General features: G+C 36.4%; 1 protein-coding gene across 4 annotated transcripts in view; it reads left to right on the top strand.

The window, feature by feature from the left end:
• Positions 1 to 22251, top strand: part of VPS13B (vacuolar protein sorting 13 homolog B) — a 382845-nt gene that overhangs the window by 109374 nt on the left and 251220 nt on the right. For all 4 annotated transcript variants that reach the window (XM_060775658.2, XM_067467340.1, XM_067467339.1 and 1 more), the window contains exons 18-19: positions 2164 to 2298; positions 5598 to 5771. In XM_060775658.2, coding sequence (XP_060631641.2) covers positions 2164 to 2298; positions 5598 to 5771 — 309 coding nt within the window. The remainder of the gene's footprint in view (positions 1 to 2163; positions 2299 to 5597; positions 5772 to 22251) is intronic.

Here is a 22251-nt window from a genome sequence, read left to right as displayed (position 1 = left end):
TGAAAGTGCAAAGGCACTATATGCATGGGCATTTATAACAATAAAAATATGGATGCTTTTTGGCGAGTTTTGTACAAGGAAAAGCACATTCCTTTATGTAAACTGTGCATAGTACTGTTGAAATATTTATTTAGTACATTTTGGTAACCATTATTAATTTATTGGTTAGGTGATTGCTTTTTTTCTATGCACAGAGCACAGTAAACAATTTTTACCAAATATTTTTAAAAATGCTTCGTTATTGTTTCGTTTATTATTTCCATTAAGCATGGAAAGTTTTAGATGCTCCAGGAGTCATCATATTGGATATTGTTCTACAGAAGAAAAACTGAATTCCGTGTATGCCGAGGTCATCATACTTTCAAAAAGTGTTTTGCATTTGGCAAATGTTGCATCACAGATTTTTTTCTTTGAAATGAAAAAAGTGCATTTATGGAAGATATGTAAAGTAGATGAAAGTTTTCCTGCATTTGGAGTGTGACTAGAAGCTGACTACTGTGAAGTAATCATTTCTTTTGTAGATCTATAATGATGATGATGATGATGATGATTTACTTTTTGTATCTTGCCACCATCTCGGAGGAGCTTATATGAGGAGAATCCCAGTCAAACATAGGTTAAAACATAGCATAATAAAATTTAGAAAAGCAGCAATGTAAAACAACAAAAAACACCAACAAACATCCAGTGGCCTGACATAGTAGCCAAATACTAATCTCTATAAAATCTATATTTGATATGCAGATTCCTGGATCCTATAAAGCAAGGTTCCTAATCTTTTTTTCCCCATGGGCTCCTTTGCCAGTCAGGTGAAGCCCACAGACCCCTTCTCAGAATATAGTGGCAGATAGTTTTATGACACCCGACATCAGCATGTCTTTAAATTAAATGTAAGGATTTCTCAAAAGTATGTTTTACAACTTTCCCACAGTTTTAATACCCAATAACTTAACGTGGTGCAATATCTATTCAAACAATAATTTTCAGTAAACATTTAGGAATTCAAGTAATGAGATATGAAATTAATACTACTGCAATTTATTGCATACATTCATAAATGAAAGAAGTGCTCGATTTCAGTTAGAGGTCCAAGAAAATAAAGATAAATAAGTTGGTTGCCCCCCCCCCCCCAATTCAAGCCCATGGTGTCCCAATATCATTCTATGGACCCCCAGGGAGTCCATTGACCACTGGTTAAGAATGCTTGATCTAAAATTTCCCATACTAAATGGAAAAAAGCTTAATTTCAAACATGGACAGCTTGTGTTCGGGATTCTCATGGCCAGAGGGGTTTTTGGGGGGGGGGGCACAGGAGGAGGCACTAGAGATTCAAATTCCTTATCTTATTTTTGTTCACTTTCAAATGACCACATAATTTTTTCAAATGCTGTGAATACATATTATCCTCTGTAGTTTATTAAATGATAGAAATTGCTACAGTGAAATGTAATGTTGGTGGGTGTTCATTGAACTTTGCTGTGCAACTGTGCCAAAGTTCCACTCTCCTGACCTGTTATGTCCCTCACCATTACAGTTCTAGGTTTTTCTTCTGAAACGTTTGCCAGTAGGCACTGAGTTGTGCCAAACTCTGTGGTAGTCTTCTTGAGTGTGTAAGCAGAGAGAGAAGAGATTACCAAACCAATTTTCCTTTTTGACTTAAACCAAAGTTTGAACTTTGATTTCCATAAAGAGATGGCAACTGCATTTACCTGCTGTGCAGCTCGGCTGTATATATTTAATTTTTATTTTGCCACTGAATTGGATGGCTTAGTGAAGCCTATTTTTTTTATTCATGTTAACACCCTGAAACTGCAGGATTAAATATATCCAAAGAAGCACGTTTTGCCTGTTTTGTGTAACATAAGCAAACGTGTATGGATATATAAAATGACTTTGCTAATTAATGTAATGCAACATTTTATGTTTGTATACTCTCTTTTGTGTATGTAAGTTCATATGCAGGAAATATACATGCTTGTATATAATATATGTTACCAAGTAAAAGCCTATTAAGAGATTCATCTTGAAAGACCAAGCAAAAAAATGATACAAGACTATCTAAAGTAGATAATTAAAGTATTATTAAATTTGAATGCTTTGTTGAAAGAATATAAAAATATTTAAATTCAGCAGGCTAGTACATTTGCAGTTTTCTTTTATTAGGTGTGAAATCTAAGAATCCCCTGCCAACTCTTGAGGGCTCAATCCAGAATGTTGAACTGAAGTACTGCAGCACATCATTGGTCAAATGTGCCTCTGGGACCATGGGATCAATAAAAATTTGTGCCAAAGCCCCAGGTATGTGCAGCTGGACCATGTAAAACTTTACAGCCTGTGTAGGAGAAATGGCCTTGCTTTTTACAAGGAGGGTTACTGAAACAAGAATTTATTCATTGTTCCTATGAATCAGAGGTATTTTTTGTTTTTGTTTTTAGAAACGGGATGTATGATGTATTGTATTGTCAATAGTAAAAAGTAAGAAATGCTGTTGAGCTGTTTGGGTCATTATAAATCTTCTAAGTCTACAATGGTTACATATAGATATTGCTTTGAATATGAAAATAAAAGACTGAATGTTGCATCTTTGCAAAGGAGCACACACTAATCAAACTGTCCCCCTAGTTGTTTTGGACTACAACTCCCAGCAATCTTGATGCAAAAGCAGCTGGAGGGGAAGATTTCCATAAAACTTAAGTTTACAAACTCTTGAAGACTTTAAAAAACTATTCTTAAGACATGCTTCAAGAGAATTACAATGCAAAGTGATTTAACTCCACTCTAATTGTTTTGTATTTCCAAATAGTCAAACGTTTGCTGAATTACAAACATGTCAGATTGCATTCTGTGATAGAGCTTTTGCATCCAGTAGTGCATAACTGCAACAACAGCCTTACTTTTCCATCTGATAATAACACCTTTTCACAATAAGACGATGAACAATTCCTGGAAAAAATATCAATGCTGTCTTGCAATTAATTCTATCTTTTAATTTTTCTGAACATCCTTTTAGATAATATCAGAAATTGGAAGAAAAATAATTTTTTAATCAATAGGAGAAAACAATATTGCTCTTTGCAGGTGTGCCACCTGCTACAAGTTATTTCTTAGGTAGATTTTCTGCCTTTGCACAGAAAAGGTTCTGCTTCTGATTTCTCCCTAAGGTCTCTATAAATGAGGTCAGTCCTGTAATTGCTACCAGAAGGACAGCTATACCACACAGCTCAAAGATAACAAAACAGCAAAGCCACTTTGTGAAAAAGGAGACGGCTGAAGGGTTGATTTCAGTATTTTTGTTATTGCTGAGCAGGGAAATTGATTTATAGTATACAAACATACCGAGATTTCAACATATCATTAGAAATATACAGGTTGCTGATACATGAATGAACACATTACAAGATGCACCAAAATTGTTTCAGAGGGTTCTCAGCTCTCCAAAGCAGGTTGAGAATACATCAGGAACTTCAGGGCTATGAGAGAATCACACCTCTGGGTTCTGTGGAAACAGGCAACCCTGTTAGTAGACCCCCCCCCCCCACTGGATCCTGGCCAGCTTCTTATAAGGTCATATATTAGCAGTTGTTGCAAATAATACTACATTTTAAATCACTAGCCAGAATCCAATGGGATGCTCTACTAATAAGGCTACTTATATCCACAGTGCCAGGAAGTGTGATATTTTTACCTCTGCAGCTTCTTACACATTCTCATAACTTGCTTGAAAGGATTGAAAAGCAGTTTTGGAATTGGTATGGAGGGCTGTCAGGGAAGAATGACCCATTGCAGTAGTTATCTTTATACCCCACCACCATCTCCCTGAAAGCTAACATGAGGCCAAGCCCAAACAAGATACAATAAAACAAAAGTACATATAAATAAAACAATAACATCAAATAAAATAATAAAACATGGTAATGAAATAAAAATAACAAAAGTGCTATGATTTGTGCGGGCTCAGATGGAATAGTAGTAGAGTTAATCTTCAACCAAGGGATAAGATGAATATCATCAAAGAGACAAGTTGGACCTGGGACGGGACATGGCATGGAGATTGATTATTCAGTCCCCGAAGGCACACTGGAAAAGCCAGGTTTTTGAACTTTTTCTAAAGGCTGCCAGGGAGGGTGTCTGTCTAATCTCCCTGGGGAGTTCAAGAGCCAGGGGGCAACCACAGAGAAGCCCTCTCCCTCATCCCCACGAACCGCATCTGTGACAGAGGCGGAAGCGAGAGGAAGGCCTCCCCCGAAGATAGAAGAGATTGCATAGGTTCATAGCAGGAAATGTGATCTCAAAGGTAGGCGGGTCCAAAAACCGTTCAGGGCTTTGTAGGTGATAGCCTGTACCTTGAATTGGGACCGGAAAATGAACTGCAGCCAATGGAGCTCCTTAAACAGGGGGTTGACAACTCCCTGTGATTCACTCCAAATAGGAGCCTGGAGTTGTAGTCTCAATAATGCTAGAATATCAAGGCTTTGTTCAGACTACCATGTTTTTGTAGCCCAAAGAAGATTTATCATAGAATCTGATCTCTATACCAGGAGTGTAGGAGTGTTCCTATGGCAAAAGTGCTCCTTATCCTAACACTCTTTTTTTAAAGGATTTACTATTTGACTCTCATGATGCATATTTATTACAAATTACTTCTGTCCAAGAGTTTGACCCAGCAAAGTCTTCTGTCACTGGGATAGTAAGGGAGATCAATTATTCCTTTTCACCCTTGCAGCTTTCTGCACCATATCACGCTGTGCTATTCCAGTGCTCTGGGGCACACTTGGGACACATGGGGAGGCTGCAGTGTAAAAGGGGGAATTGGGACCTCTTCTGCTGACAGACATCTCTAGAACTAGAGTAGAGAGCAAAAGGTTGACATTAGATGCAGCCTAGTGGGGGTATATAAGTCTAGTACCCATGTTTTCGATTAAAATGACTTCTTCTTGTTCGCTAGAAGGATGAAGGATGCTTTAAAATTATTTAAAATATAAAAAACAAATATCTTTGTTTTGAAATAAGAGGTAAATGTTCATAATAAATTGATTTAAAGCAGTTCAGTTTTAAAACTTAGATTTTGAAAATACAATCTTATATACTCACGTATAATGTTAATCTAAAAAATGCAAAAAACCCACACTCCATCCTGGGTTGACTTATCCATGGGTCAATGTGAATACCATATCATATTTTTAAAAGAGAACTACCCCCTCCTTTGGGTAGAGTAGCAAAAGGTAAGGGCTTCTCCATCCCAGGAGAACCTACAGGAAGCAGTGACCCCTTCTGGCCTTTTTGAAAGCCTGGGAGGGGATTGGTAGCAAAATCTGTAACTTTGACCCACAGACCTGCCCTCAACATTAGGTCAATGGATACATGAATATATCTGAATTTTCAGGTTATTTTTTTATATCATTGCTGTCTTTTAACATGTGTTCAGTAATTACACATTGCTTAATACATCCCAGTTTCTGAAAAATTTACATTTGATGATTCTTTGTTGTTACAACTAATAGAATAGGAAATAGCAGTTTATTTAGTATAATAAATGACATGTTGTTTATATTGTTAGCAGCATTCTGTGAAATCTAATGTTTTAATAATGTATTTAGGTGATGGTGGGAAGGAGAAACTGATCCCTTTAATTCAAGGACCATCTGATACTAGAGATTTACACAGCAGCAAATGGCTGAATGAAAGCAGAAAGCCAGAGTCTATTCTTGCTCCAGATCTCTTGGCCTTCACAGTTCAGATCCCTCAGCATAAGGACTACAGCTATAGTTCTGGTGAGTAAAGAATTCTTGAAAAAATGAATATTTGGTTCTCTCTCTGTGCTAACTGTAGTACTTAATATTCTGAGATTACAAATTCTGAAATTGCATTGCAGCTATGCTTACTTCTAATTCCTTTCTTCATGGCAGAGAGAGAGATCATCAGTGACAGTAAAATGGGTAGGGCATGGAAAATGAAACCTAGTTATGGCTCCTGTTCAATGTTCAACATATTTGGTTTTCAGTTCAATTTTTCTTTTAAACACTAATTTTGGAAGGAACCTCCTCTTAATAGTCAATGAAGAAATTACAAGGAACTTCCTGGTTTTTTTTAATGTTTGCTATTGCTTATTTTAGTTAAGCACCTGAAATAGTTCTAAGGTGGTTATTTAGGCCATATTACCATAACTTCCCATTTATTCAGCAACCTGGTCTACTTTCCCAATAAGGGCAGTTATGGACATAGTTTAATTATGAAATGACCTGGATCTTAGTTGTTTGTACATATCAGAGTAAACCAGCATATTCAATCAGAAGTCAGTAAATCAACGCTTACTGTAAGTTCCAATTTGATCCCCATAATCTAGTTGGGATCGACAAATTGATTTAGCCTTAGGTAGAAATGTAGTAAATCATTGTTAAGACAAACTGAAAGAATATTGATGCTTTAAAAAAATCTATTTTTTTTTTAAAAAAAGTTTATCCTGTCTTTTGACCCTCAAAAAGACTCCTAAGGTGGCCATTAGGCCCAGTTGTTAAAACTATCTAGCAGGGGGATCTCCAGTTCCTATCTGGTGTAGTAGCCACTCCAGACCACTTGATTTTGCATTAGTTTGAGTTTGTTTTCATTTTATATTTCTAATAATGTTATTCAGTTTTGTTTATTGGAACCCCTGATGGTGCAAAGGGTTAAACTTTTGTGTCGGCAGGAGGTTCAAATCTGAGGAGAGCATAGATAATCTCCCTCTGTCAGCTCCAGCTCCCCATACAGGGACACGAGAGAAGCTTCCCACAAGGATGGTAAAACATCAAAACATCTGGGCAACGTCCTTGCAGATGGCCAATTCTCTCACACCAGAAGTGACTTGAAGATTCTCAAGTCACTCCTGACACTATATATATATATATATAAGTCTTGTTTATAGATCTTATACAGAATGAAGGAAAGGCATTAAAGTTGTTGTTATTGTGGGCAGTGTTATGAATTTATTTAGAGCCTTTGCGTTGGAGGAGAAGATATTCTTCAAAATTATATCATAACTTACCTCCTGAAATATTCATAAAATATATTAACTTCTGCATCTTAGTTATAGTTTTTCTTGAATGTTTTGCGGTTGCAGAATAGCTCTTTTGTAAACTTTTTGCTTTCCCCTCAAAATATAAGCAGCATCCTACATACTGCAACCTACAGAAACATAAATTGAAACAGCGAAAACAACGTTACTTGATACTTCCATACTTTCTAAAGGTTAATTTTGTTCAGTGGGGTTAATTGGAGAGGAAGGGATGGGCATGAAACTCAGGTTTGCTGCCTCACTTTCTCTTAATACTCAAAGGAGAGTAAAATGAAGTTACTGATTTTCTTATCCAAAATGCTATTAAATCTAGACTTTCATGTAGGTTTTAAATAGCATGACTTTAGATGTGTATTTTACTTTATTATTGACAGTTGTATGATCAAAATATTTAGTACATGACTTTAAAAAGATTCAGCAAATGGGAAAATGCAATGTTAAAGACAGTTCACATTCTATGGTTGGGCATAAAAGCATAAAAATTATACTATCTATCTTGTTACATTTCCTCTTCTTTCCCTGAGGACTTAACTATGTACTTTATCTGTAATTGTTGCCAGTTTTCTATGATGTTCCCACTGGATTTGTGCTCGGAAAAAAAACTTATCCTCCTGATGACAGAGCTTGCTGGAATGATTTCATGCTCTTTGCATTTTTGTTCACGGGAATTAGAGCAAAATGGAGCTACAGCTGAACACAGCATCTATTTTTATAATTTTGAAGTGTATACTCTGTTATTGGAACTAAATGAAGAGATACAGGTGTTCTCCGGCTCAAGTCTTTGGGGATTTCTTGATGGCCGAGGCTTGAAAAGAAAATGCATGTGTTTCCAGAGTCAAACAGCAGCTGCGAGACAAGGATTTATGCTTTTCTCAGAACTTTGGGATTTCAAAATGTTACATTTAATCACAGGCACAGAAAGAGAGCAAATGTTAAAGATGTTGCGTATAAAAGGAGGGGATTGATCTCTTTACCATCCCAGCCAGTTGTGGGAATAGAGGAACAAAATAGTCTTTAATCTTAATACAAATAATTTCAAAAGTTTTTTAATAGTTGCCAAAAACCCAGTCGTCAAGGTATTTGTTCTTGTGCAGAATAATTTAATTCTTTTTTACATAATCCGATATATTCTTACTGCTTTGAATTCTATTAATAGGCAAATTCTCTAACTGACATTGGGTTTTATTGATATAATTCAGTCAAATATTATATTTACTTTGTTGAAAGCGGCATGTCAGACTAACATTAGAAATATTTAAATCCCACTGGAATCAATTTGGGAGTGTTAAGAAGATACTTAATTTCCCGCTTGGTCTCAAGTGGGTTTCAAACTGCCCTTTTGAAAATCTGAGATTAGGTTAAAAATAATTTAAACTACTATAAAGCTTGCTAGGTCAAGATCTGTGTTGAATATTTCATTGTCTAATCACTTTTAGAAATGTGAGTTTACCTTTATTTTTCTAAAATTAATAAAACTTTTTTTTTGTCGCTCAGGGAAATGAGATTCAAAATGGAAATAAAACGAAGAAAGTGGCAATGAAATAACTTCACCCAAAGCATTATTTTAGATACATTTTACATGTTAAAATATTTAAAACAGCACTGCTAGGATTAATGATCTCCAGAGCTCTGAAACAATTGAGTTCACTTACCTTTGGAAACTCAATAATTATGTCTCATGGTATGTTCCTTTTTGAGAGGGAGGATTATACATAGTTTGCCACCTTCACAAAACACCATTCGCACTTAGTTCCAAACGATCACATAAGAAAATCTCTCTAGAATACAATATATTCTATAATCTACCTCATATGAAGATTTTTTTCAAGGGAATTTAGTTCTATCAAATCCCTTTTATATCCAAACTATTTCAGACTTCACAGCAGCAGTGACCAATGGTATCTTTAATTAAGCCCCCGGTGGGGCATTGGGTTAAACCCTTGTGCCGGCAGGACTGAAGACCGACATTTTGGAGATTTGAATCCAGGGAGAGCGCAGATGAGCTCCCTCAGTCAGCTCCAACTCCCCATTCGGTGACATGAGAGAAGCCTCCCACAAGAATTGTTTGGGGGGTTTTTTTGTCGTGTCAGGAGTGACTTGAGAAACTGCAAGTCGCTTCTGGTGTGAGAGAACTGGCCATCTGCAAGGAACGTTGCCCAGGGGACGCCTGGATGATTTGATGTTTTTATCATCCTTGTGGGAGGCTTCTCTCATGTCCCCACATGAATGGTAAAATACCAAAACATCCAGGTGTCCCCTGGGCAATGTCCTTGCACACAGCCAATTCTCTCACACCACAAGTGACTTGCAGTTTCTCAAGTCGCTCCTGACATTCACAAAAAGCAAACAGGTTTTCTAGAATAAAATTTCACTTACATTGTACTTTTTGGATTGCTATATATTTTAAAATAGATGTTTTCATATGTTTTACTGTTGAATTAGATTCTGCTTCATAATTGCTGTTACATATTATTATCTGGAGAAGACCTAGTGATTGTTTCTTCTTAGCCCTTTATGGACTGATATTAATTACAGATTATTTTATACCTGCAGTTATTGTTGCATTTTGTTGAATTTTTAATTGGTAGGGTTTACGATGTTATATTATCTGTTATTGCTATTGTGTTATTGTTTATGCACTTGTTGATTTTTTTGTGTTTGCATTATTGAGTGCTTTTGTGTCACTTCAGAGAGATGGTGGCGGGATATAAATTAAGATGATGATAATAATAATAATAATAATAATAATAATAATAATAATGAGAAGATATGCAGGCTTTAATCTGAGGACTTAGTTCTCTGTTTATGATGCAGTGTTCTGTTCTTACAGAAATTGTGACATAGCAAACTGAGCATTTCAGATTGTTTGAGATTTTGAATAAAAAGAGTAGAAGGAATGGGCCCAAATATTATTTAAAAAATTAAAATATAAAAATGCTGATTTAGAAGAAACATTTTAAGTGGTAGCTATGGAAAAGATTTAGCTAAAGAAAAGAACTCTAATTTCCTTTTAAGTTGTTTCTACAAGTGTAAGTGATTTCTTTTTCACTCAGTAAAGGAGCTTTGGATATTTGAGAGAAGGCTGTTCAAACCCAAAGCACTTCTGCATCTGCTCACTTATAAAAAAATTGTGACAGCTTTAAGGCTGTGAAATTCTGTGATGTAGCTACCTATACCAAGTGGGAAGCAATTTCTTTCCTGTGTTGCATCTGTTACCGTAATCTTCTGTTATAAATCCAGCCTGTGTTAGGACAGATGACAATCCCTACTCAAACTTCTTCCAATAGTCATAGCTGTTGGTACATCAGATGATCTGAATTTGATCAGAAAACAGGGCTGGTTTTATAGGCAAAGGAAGTTATTTCCATACTCTATAGTTCTCCATTTTGTGAATGACTTCAGAGAACAGAAGGTAACCACAACTTGAAGCCTAGCAGAAAGGGGACGCTATTTTGTATTTCATTTGGCTTGACTAAGGACTCTTTGTAGGTTGACTCCATGGAGCATAATATGAGAGTGTGATGTGATGATCTTTGAACAATGTTATTTCTGCTTTTATCACAACATTGCTACTGGCACTTCTACCACCGTCATAAATTACTATTTAATTACTAGTTGTAACATGCCTTCAGTGTGCAGAAACACAGGAGAGGATACAAATTGAAATAAATAAATACATAAATAACTATACAATTCTAGCTTTGAGAAAGTATAGCTGTGATTTTGATCCTCTCAAATAGATTGGCTGCCAAAAATTTAGGAAGACTTAGTCTGCCCAAACAATGCATAAAGTCCTTTATTCCCTTACTTTTTAGGATTTAATTTAATAGATTAATATCTTTTGATGCAGTTTATATAAGTTGCATATAAGGGTATTATGTTGTTGCCAGTTATATAATTTATTATTGCCATATATAATCGGGGATAAGCTGACTCGAATATAAGCTGAGGCACCTAACTTTACCACAAAAATCTGGGAAAACTTATTGACCTGAGTATAAGCCGAGGGTGAGAAATGCAGCAGCTACTGGAAAATTTCAAAATAGATACCAATAAAATTATATTAATTGACGCATCAGTAGGTTAAATGTTTTTTAATATTTACCATATTTCAAAGAAAAAACAGTAAACTAGCACTGCAAGTGGAAAGGTAGGGTCAACAAAAACAATATGGTATCAACCATAATAATAATATTATAATAATAACAACAACAACAACAGCAGCAGCAGCAGCATTTCATTTGTATCCCGCCCTATCTCCCCATGGGGACTCAAGCTGGCTTCCAACATAGTAACAGGAAAACCCTCAATGCCTCTATAAACAATGCAGAGCTAGATATAGATCGATAATTATATATACTATACTATGCATTTTCCCCATAAACATTTAGAAATCCTCTCCATATATATGTACATTTCCCTCCTGCAATAATTGCAAACTCTATATATCTATTTAGACATCTCTTTGTGTGTGCGCGCATTTCCCCTGCCATATTTGCAAGTCCTATATATCTATATTCATATCTACCTAGATATGTCTATATATATATCTGTGTGTGCATTTCCCCCTGTAATATTTGCAAGCCCTATATATCTATATTCATACATATTTATCTAGACATCTGTCTATATATAGATAATTATATCTATATAGGATTTGCAAAGTCTTGCGAACTTGTGAGGGGAAAATTCATATGTAAAATTATATACACACATATACATACACACAGAGAGATATACAGATATATAGGTACCTCTATATAATTGTTGGTCTTTATATCTATATAGGATTTGCAAAGACTTGCAAACTTGTGAGAGGAAAATTCATATATAAAATTATATACACACACACACACACACACACACATACACACACACACATATAGGTACCTCTATATATTTATTGATATCTATATAGGATTTACAGAGACTTGCAAACATGTGAGGGGAAATTTTATATATAAAATAATGTATTCATATAGATACAGGTATACAGGTACATGGAAATCTCTAGATGTCTATAAGCATATAGGATTTGCAAAGAACTGCAAACATAAAAATGCATATATAAAATAAATGTGCATAGATAGATAGATACAGATATATAGGTACATAGGGATTGCAAAGGCTTTCAGGTGGAAATGCCTATATATCCATATAGATTAACAAATATTTCAGGGGAAATGCTTTTATAAGCTTAATGGATATATATATATATATATATATATATATATATATATATATATATATATAGCAAAGACTTCAGGAGAAACATGCATAGATAGATCTATAGGGCTTGCAAAGGCCAGTGAACACTTCCAAGGGAACAAAAATGCACATATAAAGTTAATACAGAAATCGGGCTTGCAAAGGATTTCAGGGGAAAAGCATATATAAGATGAATATGCATATAGATATATACGAATAACACAAGGCTTGCAAATATTTCTAAGGGGAAAATCTATATATTATTTACAAGCTTTGGGGCATGCATTTGCCCAAGGAAGAAATGAATGCAACCCCCCTTAAAAAACAACAACTTCGGCCTCTTTTCTCCTCCCCTTTCCCACCTCTTTTATTTCTCCCTTTTTCAAACTCTAAAAGTAGCCAGAAAAGACTTTTTAAAACTTTTCCCCCTTAAAAAAATCCACCCCATTTTTATTTCCTTAGGATCCTTAGCAACACACCTTCTGGTGCTGACTTTTGCAAACGTAGAGCTTTATTTTCTTTTGTAAACATATATGGGGGAGGAGTGGAATAGATATTGCTTTTTCCCCACCAGAAAGATCACTTCTGATTTCTTTGCAAAAAGAAAAAAAAAGAAAAGAAAAAAAAAGAAAAAAAAAGCCCTCCTTACCTCCCTTTTGACTCAACTGTACTTGCAATAATAGTAATAATAATAATAAATCCTGCAGATTTGCAAGAGTCTCTGGAGAAGGGGAGGAGGGAGGGAGTCTTTGGAAAAGAAAACACACTGTCAAGGGAGGGGAAGAAATATATCATATATTGCAAGCAATGGCTTACAGGCTCCGCTGCCCGGCTTGACCCCATTATAAGCCGAGGGAGGCTTTTTCAGTCCAAATAAAAATGACTGAAAAACTTGGGCTTATCTTCAAGTATACACGGTGTGATGATTATGCTTATTTTTATGCTCTGTAATGTTTTTTGTTACATGTTTGTTCGTCGCTTTGAGTCCTGATTGAGAGAAAAGCGGGATAGAAATAAATAAATAAATAAATAATCTATCAAATAAAATCATGCCTTTTTATGCAGTTCACCTAAAATAAATAAATATAATTAACAGTATTTCTGTTTCTACTCCCTCTGAGTATTGATCTCAGGTAATATGCAGTCGTCAATTCACATTTGCAGTTTTGACTTTTGCAGATTCAATTATTAATGAATTTGTTTTAAAATGTTACCTCCAGGAATCTTTAGGAAGCTGACTACAGAGTCATCACACTGGAGACAGTGTGATGACTCTGTAGTCAGCTTCCTCCAGTCATGCTGGAGGACTTTGGGATGTCTTGAGAGAACACCTCTTTAGGAATCTTTAGGTCCTTGAGTGCAATTCCATGGTCAGCCTGCAACAAAGATGATCATAATAGATTCGTACTGGAAGACCTGGAAAATCCTAGAGAGGTATTCTCTCAGCTAAACAAATAGCCCTTTTTATTTGAAGCTTTTAACTTTCACTAAGGTCCTGTGAATGTGGAGAATAACAAAACAAACAAAAAAGGGGGGAAAGAAAGATAACTTCCAACTATTTTTTCTGCAGTTTAAGTCTTATAGTCTACCTTCCACATAATCTGAAGACTACACTTCGTCTGAACATTTAATTCATATCAATTTTCAGAAGTAACTCTCAAGAGTAATGTTAGCAATGGAGTTGAGGATAAAAGAAGGTTATCAGATTGTGTGGTCTCTTTATGGTTGTTAATAATTGTCTCTGAATTAGGGAACTACTGCTGGTTTGTACATATTCTAGTATTTTAGCAGCTGTGTATGAATTATAAGGGCTATAATTTGGATTCCAGCTGTAATTGTATAATAGCTATCTGCTTATTTCCATTGAGAGAAAAAGGCAATGCTTAAGTCTACTAACTTCTGGGTATATGAGAATTTTATATCTCACTAATGCCAAACTTTTGCTAGTAACATTGAGTGTTTTGGATTTTTATTTTATTTTCAGATTTTGCAATATTTACATACACATTATGAGAGACCTTGAAGATGAGACCCAAGTCTAAATTAATCCTATGAATATTTGAATTTTGTATTTTGTTTTCATTTTTTCATACATATATTTTAAATGTGGCAAGTTTATTCTAGGGGAGCAAGCAATTTAACTCATACTTGACAAATAGTATACTACTGACACTTCATAGTTCACGTACTTGCTATTTTCAACAGAAAAGTTTTTTTTCCCCTGTATTCTAGCTGTCTGGAATAATCTTGCATCTGAAATGTTGTTCAGCAATTAATTTTCCTTAATTTTTGTCCTCATGTTTAGAAAATGGAACCCTCTGAAAGGGGTGCTTAACACAAATGCTGATGCATTTGGAGTGAAACATCTTTATCAGGTTAATACAAGGCATAGTTGACCCTACTTGAATTACTCATTTGTAATAGCTGAGCAGCATGTAGACTTTGAAATCCTGGGAAAAAAAGATGTGTGCATGCATTCTGATGTCTTTGCTTTAAACAGCTGGAATATGTTCCAGTGAGTAGTCAGCTACTAACTGTTGCTTGCTGTTTCGTCTTCAGGGAGGCATGCTCAGTTGAATTACTGACCAGCCTCATTACTCCTTAGTCACATTCTAAATTTGTGAACTTGGTTGTTTTATAACTTCAAGGTTCAGCTAATCACATTAGGTAATTATTCTTCTCCTTTGTCTCTTATTGCCCTTCAGTAACTTGACCTCAATTATAGTTAAACAGGGCAGTTGTCAGTTTTGATGTGTGTCTCCAGGATGAGATCCAGAATTTCTCAAAGTTTTGGCAACTTGAAAGCTAATGAAAGTGAAGTGAAAATTTATTTTAGCAGTTTTTATTAATTGTATTCTACATTCATGTATTAAAAATATAATTCACATAAAATATGTACATAGGCAAACATTTTGCTTGGTTTGATATGGAAGACAATCTCTGTCCCAAAGAGATTTGTCTAATAAAATTAAAATGGCAAACCAGAACAAGGAAAAGCAACTTTAATAGTAGTCTGGCTCCTTTGTCTTTACTTTAGAGGTACATTATCTTCTTCCTTCATGCATCTTCAGATAATAGTATTTGACTAAATATACTCATGGTTTTCCATGTCTGTCCGTTACTTTCATCTCTATAGTAGGAGCCCCCGGTGGCACAATGGGTTAAACCCTTGTGCCAGCGGGATTGCTGACCAATATGTCAGCAGTTTGTATCCGGGGAGAGTGGGTTGAGCTCCCTCTGTCGGCTTCAGCTCCCCATGTGGGGACATGAGAGAAGCCTTCCACAAGGATGGTAAACCATCAAACATCCGGGCATCCCCTGGGCAACGTCCCTGCCTACGGCCAATTCTCTCACACCAGAAGTGACACCAGAAGTCACACCAGAAGTTTCTCAAGTCACTCCTGACACACACAAAAATCTCTATAGTATGACCTACATATTTGCAGACATTCTCTTGTTCCTTCAGTGTAACTCCATGGCATTTTTAATCTGGAAAGTCCTTCTTTTAAGTAGGGGTTGCTGTTAGCCATGGTTCATGTATTCATGTGACATATCCCTAACAAATATAAAGCTTGTACTGCATAAGTAAAAGATAAAGTGTAAAGAAAAGTACATTTAAGTAAGATAACCTTTTTCTTTTTTTTAATTATTTTTTATTAGAATACTTTTTCAGAATAATACAAAATACAAAGTACAGCGTAGATACAAAGAGGGAAAGGGGGGGGGTTCACTATACATTAGAATTTAAAAGACAGAGGGGGGAGGGGAAGAGAGGGATTGAGGAGGGGGGGAAGGAGGGGATGGGAAAAGAGGTAAGATAAGAGGGGGAGGAAAGGGGCTAAGGGGACATGGAAGTTGGGGGGGGGAGGAAAAGAGTGACTTCCTATTCCGTTTTCACCGCGTTCTCGGTTTGATTTCTTCTTAACTTAGTGCGATCTGAGGCCTATCCCTTTAGGCTCTAAGTTATTTCTTATTTAGGTTTCTCTCATCTCGCTATGTTTCTTGTCTTCTCCTAAGAAACCGTTTAGTAGGCTACAGTCCATTCTCTTTAAGGGACGGCCATTAGAGTCTTTCAGAGCATAAGTTAGCCTATCCATTTCTTTTACCTCTAATATTTTGTCCATCCATTCTTGTTCTGTTGGGATTTCTTTTAATTTCCACTTCCTGGCAAAGACTATTCTTGCGGCCGTCGTTAGAAAAGTGAGCAGTATATCTTCGTTTATGCCTAATTCTCATTCGTCTTTGAATATACCTAATAGGTAACACTCCGCTCTCTCTTTAATCCTAATTTTCAGGATTTTTTCGCAGGTTTCATTTACTCCTTTCCAATACTTCTGGGCTATGGGGCATGACCACCATTGGTGGAAGAAGGTGCCTACTTGATCTTCACATTTCCAGCACTTGTTGCTTGCTTTTTTGTACATCTGTCCCAGTCTCTGGGGCGTCATGTACCAGCGATGGAACATTTTGTACCAGTTTTCCTTTAGAGCTATGGCATAGGTATACCTGATCTTTTTCGTCCATACTTGTTCCCACTCATATAAACTTATCGGTCTGCCCATGTTCCTTGCCCACTTGATCATGCATTCCTTGACTTTTTCTTGTTCTGTTGCCCAATCTAATAGTAAATTGTATATGGATGTGATATTTTTCTTGTCTTTTCTTAAGATCTTTCCCCAGAACGTATCTTTTTCCATGAAGCCCCCTTTTTGGTCTCTCTTGAAATGCTCTCTTAGCTGGAAATAATGGAGCCAAGAAAAGGAGTTGAAGTCGTTGGCTAGATCTTCTTTCGTTCTTAGTTGGCGTGATCCTTCTTTTTTGATGGTTGAAGTCCTGTATGTAGGCCATTTCTTCCAGCCTAGCAGTCTTCTTTGATCTCCCTCTAGGGGGGATAACCACAAGGGGGTTTTCTCTGGGTACAGGTTTTTTTTGTATTTTTCCCATATCCTCAATAATGGCCTCCTAATTACGTGATGGTTGAAATTAAGGTGTGGTTTTGCCATAAGTAGGCATGCCAGCCTACTCTCAAATTGAACCCCTCGAGGGCTAACACTCGTATAGTGGTTAATACTCTGCCTTGGGGTAAGATAACCTTTTTCATTAGAAAATTTCTAACGATACTTCTGCTTATATCACAAAACACAAAAAATTGTCCACTGTTCTTGAAACTATTTTATTACTTATCTACAGGGTGTAGGACAATCCATAATTGTGGCCTCAAAACTTGCCATTGACTTATATACGAGTATATATTGTAGATATTTATTGCAAGTGAAAAACATGTTAATCATTTTTACTATCACTACAGCAGGATTTGCGTGCCAGCCATACAATGCTAATTCCATTTATTGGTATCCATTCTGCAGCATTCCTGCCCTTTTCTATCTGAATAAAACGAGTAGAGGAAACTCAACATGCTGTCATAGTTCTCTATGTTGGATATTATTTTTTCATTGCATCAAGGGATTTCAAAGTTTTTAAAGCTTTAATGGGTAGCACAGTGCAAATTTTGGATGCCTAGAGACCGAAATAACAGTATTTGTTCCAAGAAACTTTAGAGAGATAATTTAAAGACTGCAGCTGTTCATGTGTGTTCTGTATCTTCATCTGTTGAGGGAGTAGCTATAACTCAGTGAGGGAAGAACATATTTGTAGCATGTATCAAAACCTCAAAGGTATTTTAATTGCAAGAAAAAGTTCAACTCTGGGACCCTGCAAAACAGTATAGTAGTGGACTCAAACAACTATAGAGTTCATTGCAATACAACCCAGGCTGAATTTAGCTCTATTCCATCTTCTATCTGTTCTGTGCATGTGTGTTGTGAGATGCATGCCAGCTTCTCATTCTTGGACATGCTTGTAAAACACTGGAACAGGCTTGTTCTTGTCTTAGTTTTTTTTTAAAGATGATTTTTGGTTTTATTTTCTGTGTCAGGTGGCATGCCATTTGTCTAACTCAATGGTTCCCAGCCTTTTGTTGACCAGGGACCACTTGACCAGGGACCACTTTGACTAGGAACCACTTGTTGCACTCCAGGTTAAGAAAAACCCTCTGACTTTAAAACACAGCACACGATGAGTGAAGAAACAAATCCTCTTTTATTGAAGCTCAGTAAATAGCCAGTAATAATAAATGCTTGTAAGGAAATAAGAAGGTTCCAAAAAGTAATAAGTCAGTAAAATGCAGTAACACAAAGCAATGTCCACACAAGATATAAAAGCAGTTCCAAGGCAGTGTTTATCTAGGCAGGAATCAACAGAAAGCAAAGATAATCCAAAAGGCTAAAATTCTCCACATGAACAAGACCCCATGAACAGGATTTCCATGGCACATGAACTTGATTTCCAAACAATGCCTGATCTAACAGGTTTTCCCTTGAAGCAAACCTTATATCCCCAAACCCAGAAACTGGTTTCGCTTTCCCCCACACTTGCCCCTTATCTGACGAAGTCTTTCGGAGCGACGTAAACACTGAGTTTGCTATCGATCCTGGCTGATCTTCAGCTGCCTATCCTTCAACTCCCTATCTGGCTGATCATTAAAATTTCCAGGTGTCAGATTGTTTTCCAAACCCAAATCTTGAGAGCTCACAGAAAGAGGGAGTAAAACATCATCCCTAGGCTCAGCAGGAATATTCTCATTGGAAACTGCCCTTTGCACTGGGGCCTCTCTGTCATTGTCTGTATGAAAATCATTGACCAAACCATCTCCATCTTGCACCTAAGCCTCAACCTCAGCACCAACATTACTCACATCATAAGCATCTTGATCCTAGAACACAAACACAGGCTGATTCCCAACATCACTCTCCAACATCAGTACGAAAAGGGTTACAAATCAATTTTGGTCAACTTTAGATTTGGTATGGTTATTTGTGGTGCTGATTCAGAAAATTGCATTGGATACGACCTCATCAGCTCTAGTTTCTGATACAGAACTTATGCCATCCAGTAGTCCCCATCTGCTCTCACACAGAAAACCATATTTAATAATCTGGAGCTGGTGTGATAGTAGTAATCTTTTGTGCGTAGTCAGTCTCTCCTCCCCTGACATCCCCGTTGCCTCGGCACCATAAGAGGGTTTTGCGAGACCAGTTGCACTCGTCGCATAGTTTCGAGTCAAGAGTATAGTAATGGTGAAGCCACAGATCATATTTTCATTCTTGCAGACCACATATGCACTGTACACAATAAACCTTTAAAACAGATAGAATTGAACCACAACTCCTCATCATGTGTCACTATTGTCCATGCTAGATATGGCTGCTAGGAAGTGCATTTCAGCAACAACTGGAAACTTGTACTATCCCCTTAATTTTTAATGCTGCTATTTGTGTTGCTATTGTGCTAATTCCATAGTTGCTACTTGGAAGGTTGCATGATGAAGAATTGGAAATGGTTTAATTTACAGGTGTTTTACAAATCATTTACAGTGTGGTAGGGATAGATGGGGATATCTGACACAGTCCATTCCTGGTTTATATCAGGTTCATGTATGCTTTGAAAAACTCATTCCTTTCCATTTCCTCATTAATGTGTGGATTTTTATAAAATTATAGTATAACAATTGATGTATAAATGCATTTTAAAAATGTATTGAGTACCCCCCCCCCCAAATGCACTCTTATCAAACACCAGGTTATGATGCTTTCACAAACTGAGAATTGCCATTCACAAACTGTCTTATCCAAACTGTACTCTTAAACATTCTACCAGTCACTATTCATTTCCACACTTCATTCTCTCTCCCCTCCCGACAGCTACTTACCTCAAACTCCCACAGTAAATCAAGCAACATTTTAATATACTAACTCATGACATCACATGGAATACATCAGCTAACATCAGAGTTCCCAATGGCTTGTTTCCTCAAGTACAGGCACTGGGTTTACCAAGTTCATTACCCAGTTAACTGCAAAGTACATTTATCTAGTCATATTAAATTATAAATGAATTAAAAGGTATTTACTGACTGATTGTAAGCTACAGCAGGTCTGCAGAAAGTGATGTTTAAAGATGGAAGTGGCAGCACAAAGGTTTGGTTTTTGGATTCTTTCAAATTTCCAGAAAAGGGAGACTCAATCAATATATACATTTTCTTATCCAACCATGATGATAGGAGAATTTGTCCACTATTGTGCTCCAAATTATTCCAGCCAATAGAAAATATATGGTCAGTTAAATCTTTGATTGTTATAACAGTATATGATTCTAGGAAAGGGATTTTGATTTGAAATACATTTTGATGCCGCAGTCCTCCGGTGACTAAGTATGTTGTGCCCTGTCTGAACATGATAGCTGTACCACTATTCTGGACAGTAGTGTCATCAGTACAGGGTTTGGGACAAAAATTTGGGATTCTAATCGATAGACTAGGGAGGCAGAGCACAAACACAGTAGGGCTGGCTTACTATACTTTGAAGTAAGTTCAACAATACATGTAACCATCCAAAGAGCCCTTTCCCAAGGCCATTAAGTCCAGATACTCAAATTACCTAGCTGCACCACTGACTCTGCATATTGTCTTATTTTTGGCTGCTGTGGAAGTCATGGGTTATAGCGGCATTCCCAGAGTAGAACAGGCTGCTCTCCATGGGATTCCCATGCATAAGCAGTATTGTTAATCTCTTTTCACATTTCAAAAAAGCTGAATGCAAGTGGTTGGCATAATTAAATTTGGACCTAAAATTCTAGAGAATGTACAAGAGAAAAATAATTTATTGCTAGCAGCTGAACCACATGCTCTCTGAACTCTTCTAGCTGTTTGTTAATGTAGCACATATAAAATTTGGCTCCGTAATTTTTTGTCATAGTATCCAGGAAATTACTAACAGCCCGGTCACATTTAGGGCTGAAGTGATACATATATGGTATATAAAGCAAGGTGGCACAGCTGTATGGACCCCTGATGGCTTTCCTCTTCACACTGTTGTAATATCTGCTTACAGTTATGATAGTGTTAGATAGACAGAAATATTACCAAGCCCCTTGAGAAATCGAAGAATATCCAGTGACTTCTTTTTTCAAATAGAAACTAGTCTTGTGCTTTTTCTGATTATGGCCATTGTCCAGAGTATGGAAAAGTTCTTTTTTAAAGTGTAATTCCCCAAATCATAGAACCAGTTCCCATGCTGGCTGAAGAAATCAGTTGAAATCTAGAAAAGTAATTTTTCCAAGCTCCAGTGCTTCCTTTGTACAAATAAAATTAAATTACAATTAATTTAAGGTGCTCAAGTTTTAATGGTAATTTAATTTAATTAAAATAAATTAAATTACAATTAAAACTTGGGCACCTGCTGTGCCCATACCTATGACAGACTTAGCCACAATGGTTCATGCTCTTGGTTTTTTAAAAATTGTTTTTATTGAGAATAAAAGTTGCTCCAGAAAATGAGGAGCAAAATAAAAAAAATAGATTGTGTTTTGTAGAATAAAAAGTATCTTGTTTACATAAAAGTGTGGGAACAATATGATTGAGCAAAGTAGGAAAGAAGAAATAACTGAACACAAAAAGGAAGGGGAGAGAAAAAAAACAGGAAAAAGGTGAAGAAAAAGAAGAAAGAAATATATATATATTTAAAAAAGGTGGTGGTGGTGATGGGGATTATTTGCTTATACTTCCAGGTCTCTTTGGGTTGTAAGTTTGTTTCTTTTTGAAGGTCATTGTATTCTCATGTCATTGGTTTCCTGTTGCTTGATCCTTTGAGTTTCTTTTATGTCCTTAGGATATAAATTTCTGTATTATCCTTTTTTAGGAATTCCAGAAATTTTCCCTTCTCCGTTCTGTGTGTTTTAATATTACTTTGTGACATCTTTTGTGTGAGTACATGCTCTTGTTACACTCAGGATAGATTAGTGCAACACGCTGTATGTGGGGTTGCCTTTGAAGAAGGTCTGGAAGCTTCAGGTAGTCCATTGAGAGACAGCAAGGTTAATAACTGGGGCGGCATACCGGGAGAACACAATTCCCATTTTATGTCAGCTCCACTGGC

Source organism: Anolis sagrei, chromosome 4, assembly GCF_037176765.1.
Source record: "Anolis sagrei isolate rAnoSag1 chromosome 4, rAnoSag1.mat, whole genome shotgun sequence".
NCBI lineage: Eukaryota > Metazoa > Chordata > Lepidosauria > Squamata > Dactyloidae > Anolis > Anolis sagrei.
This window is presented reverse-complemented; position numbering and strand designations above follow the sequence as displayed.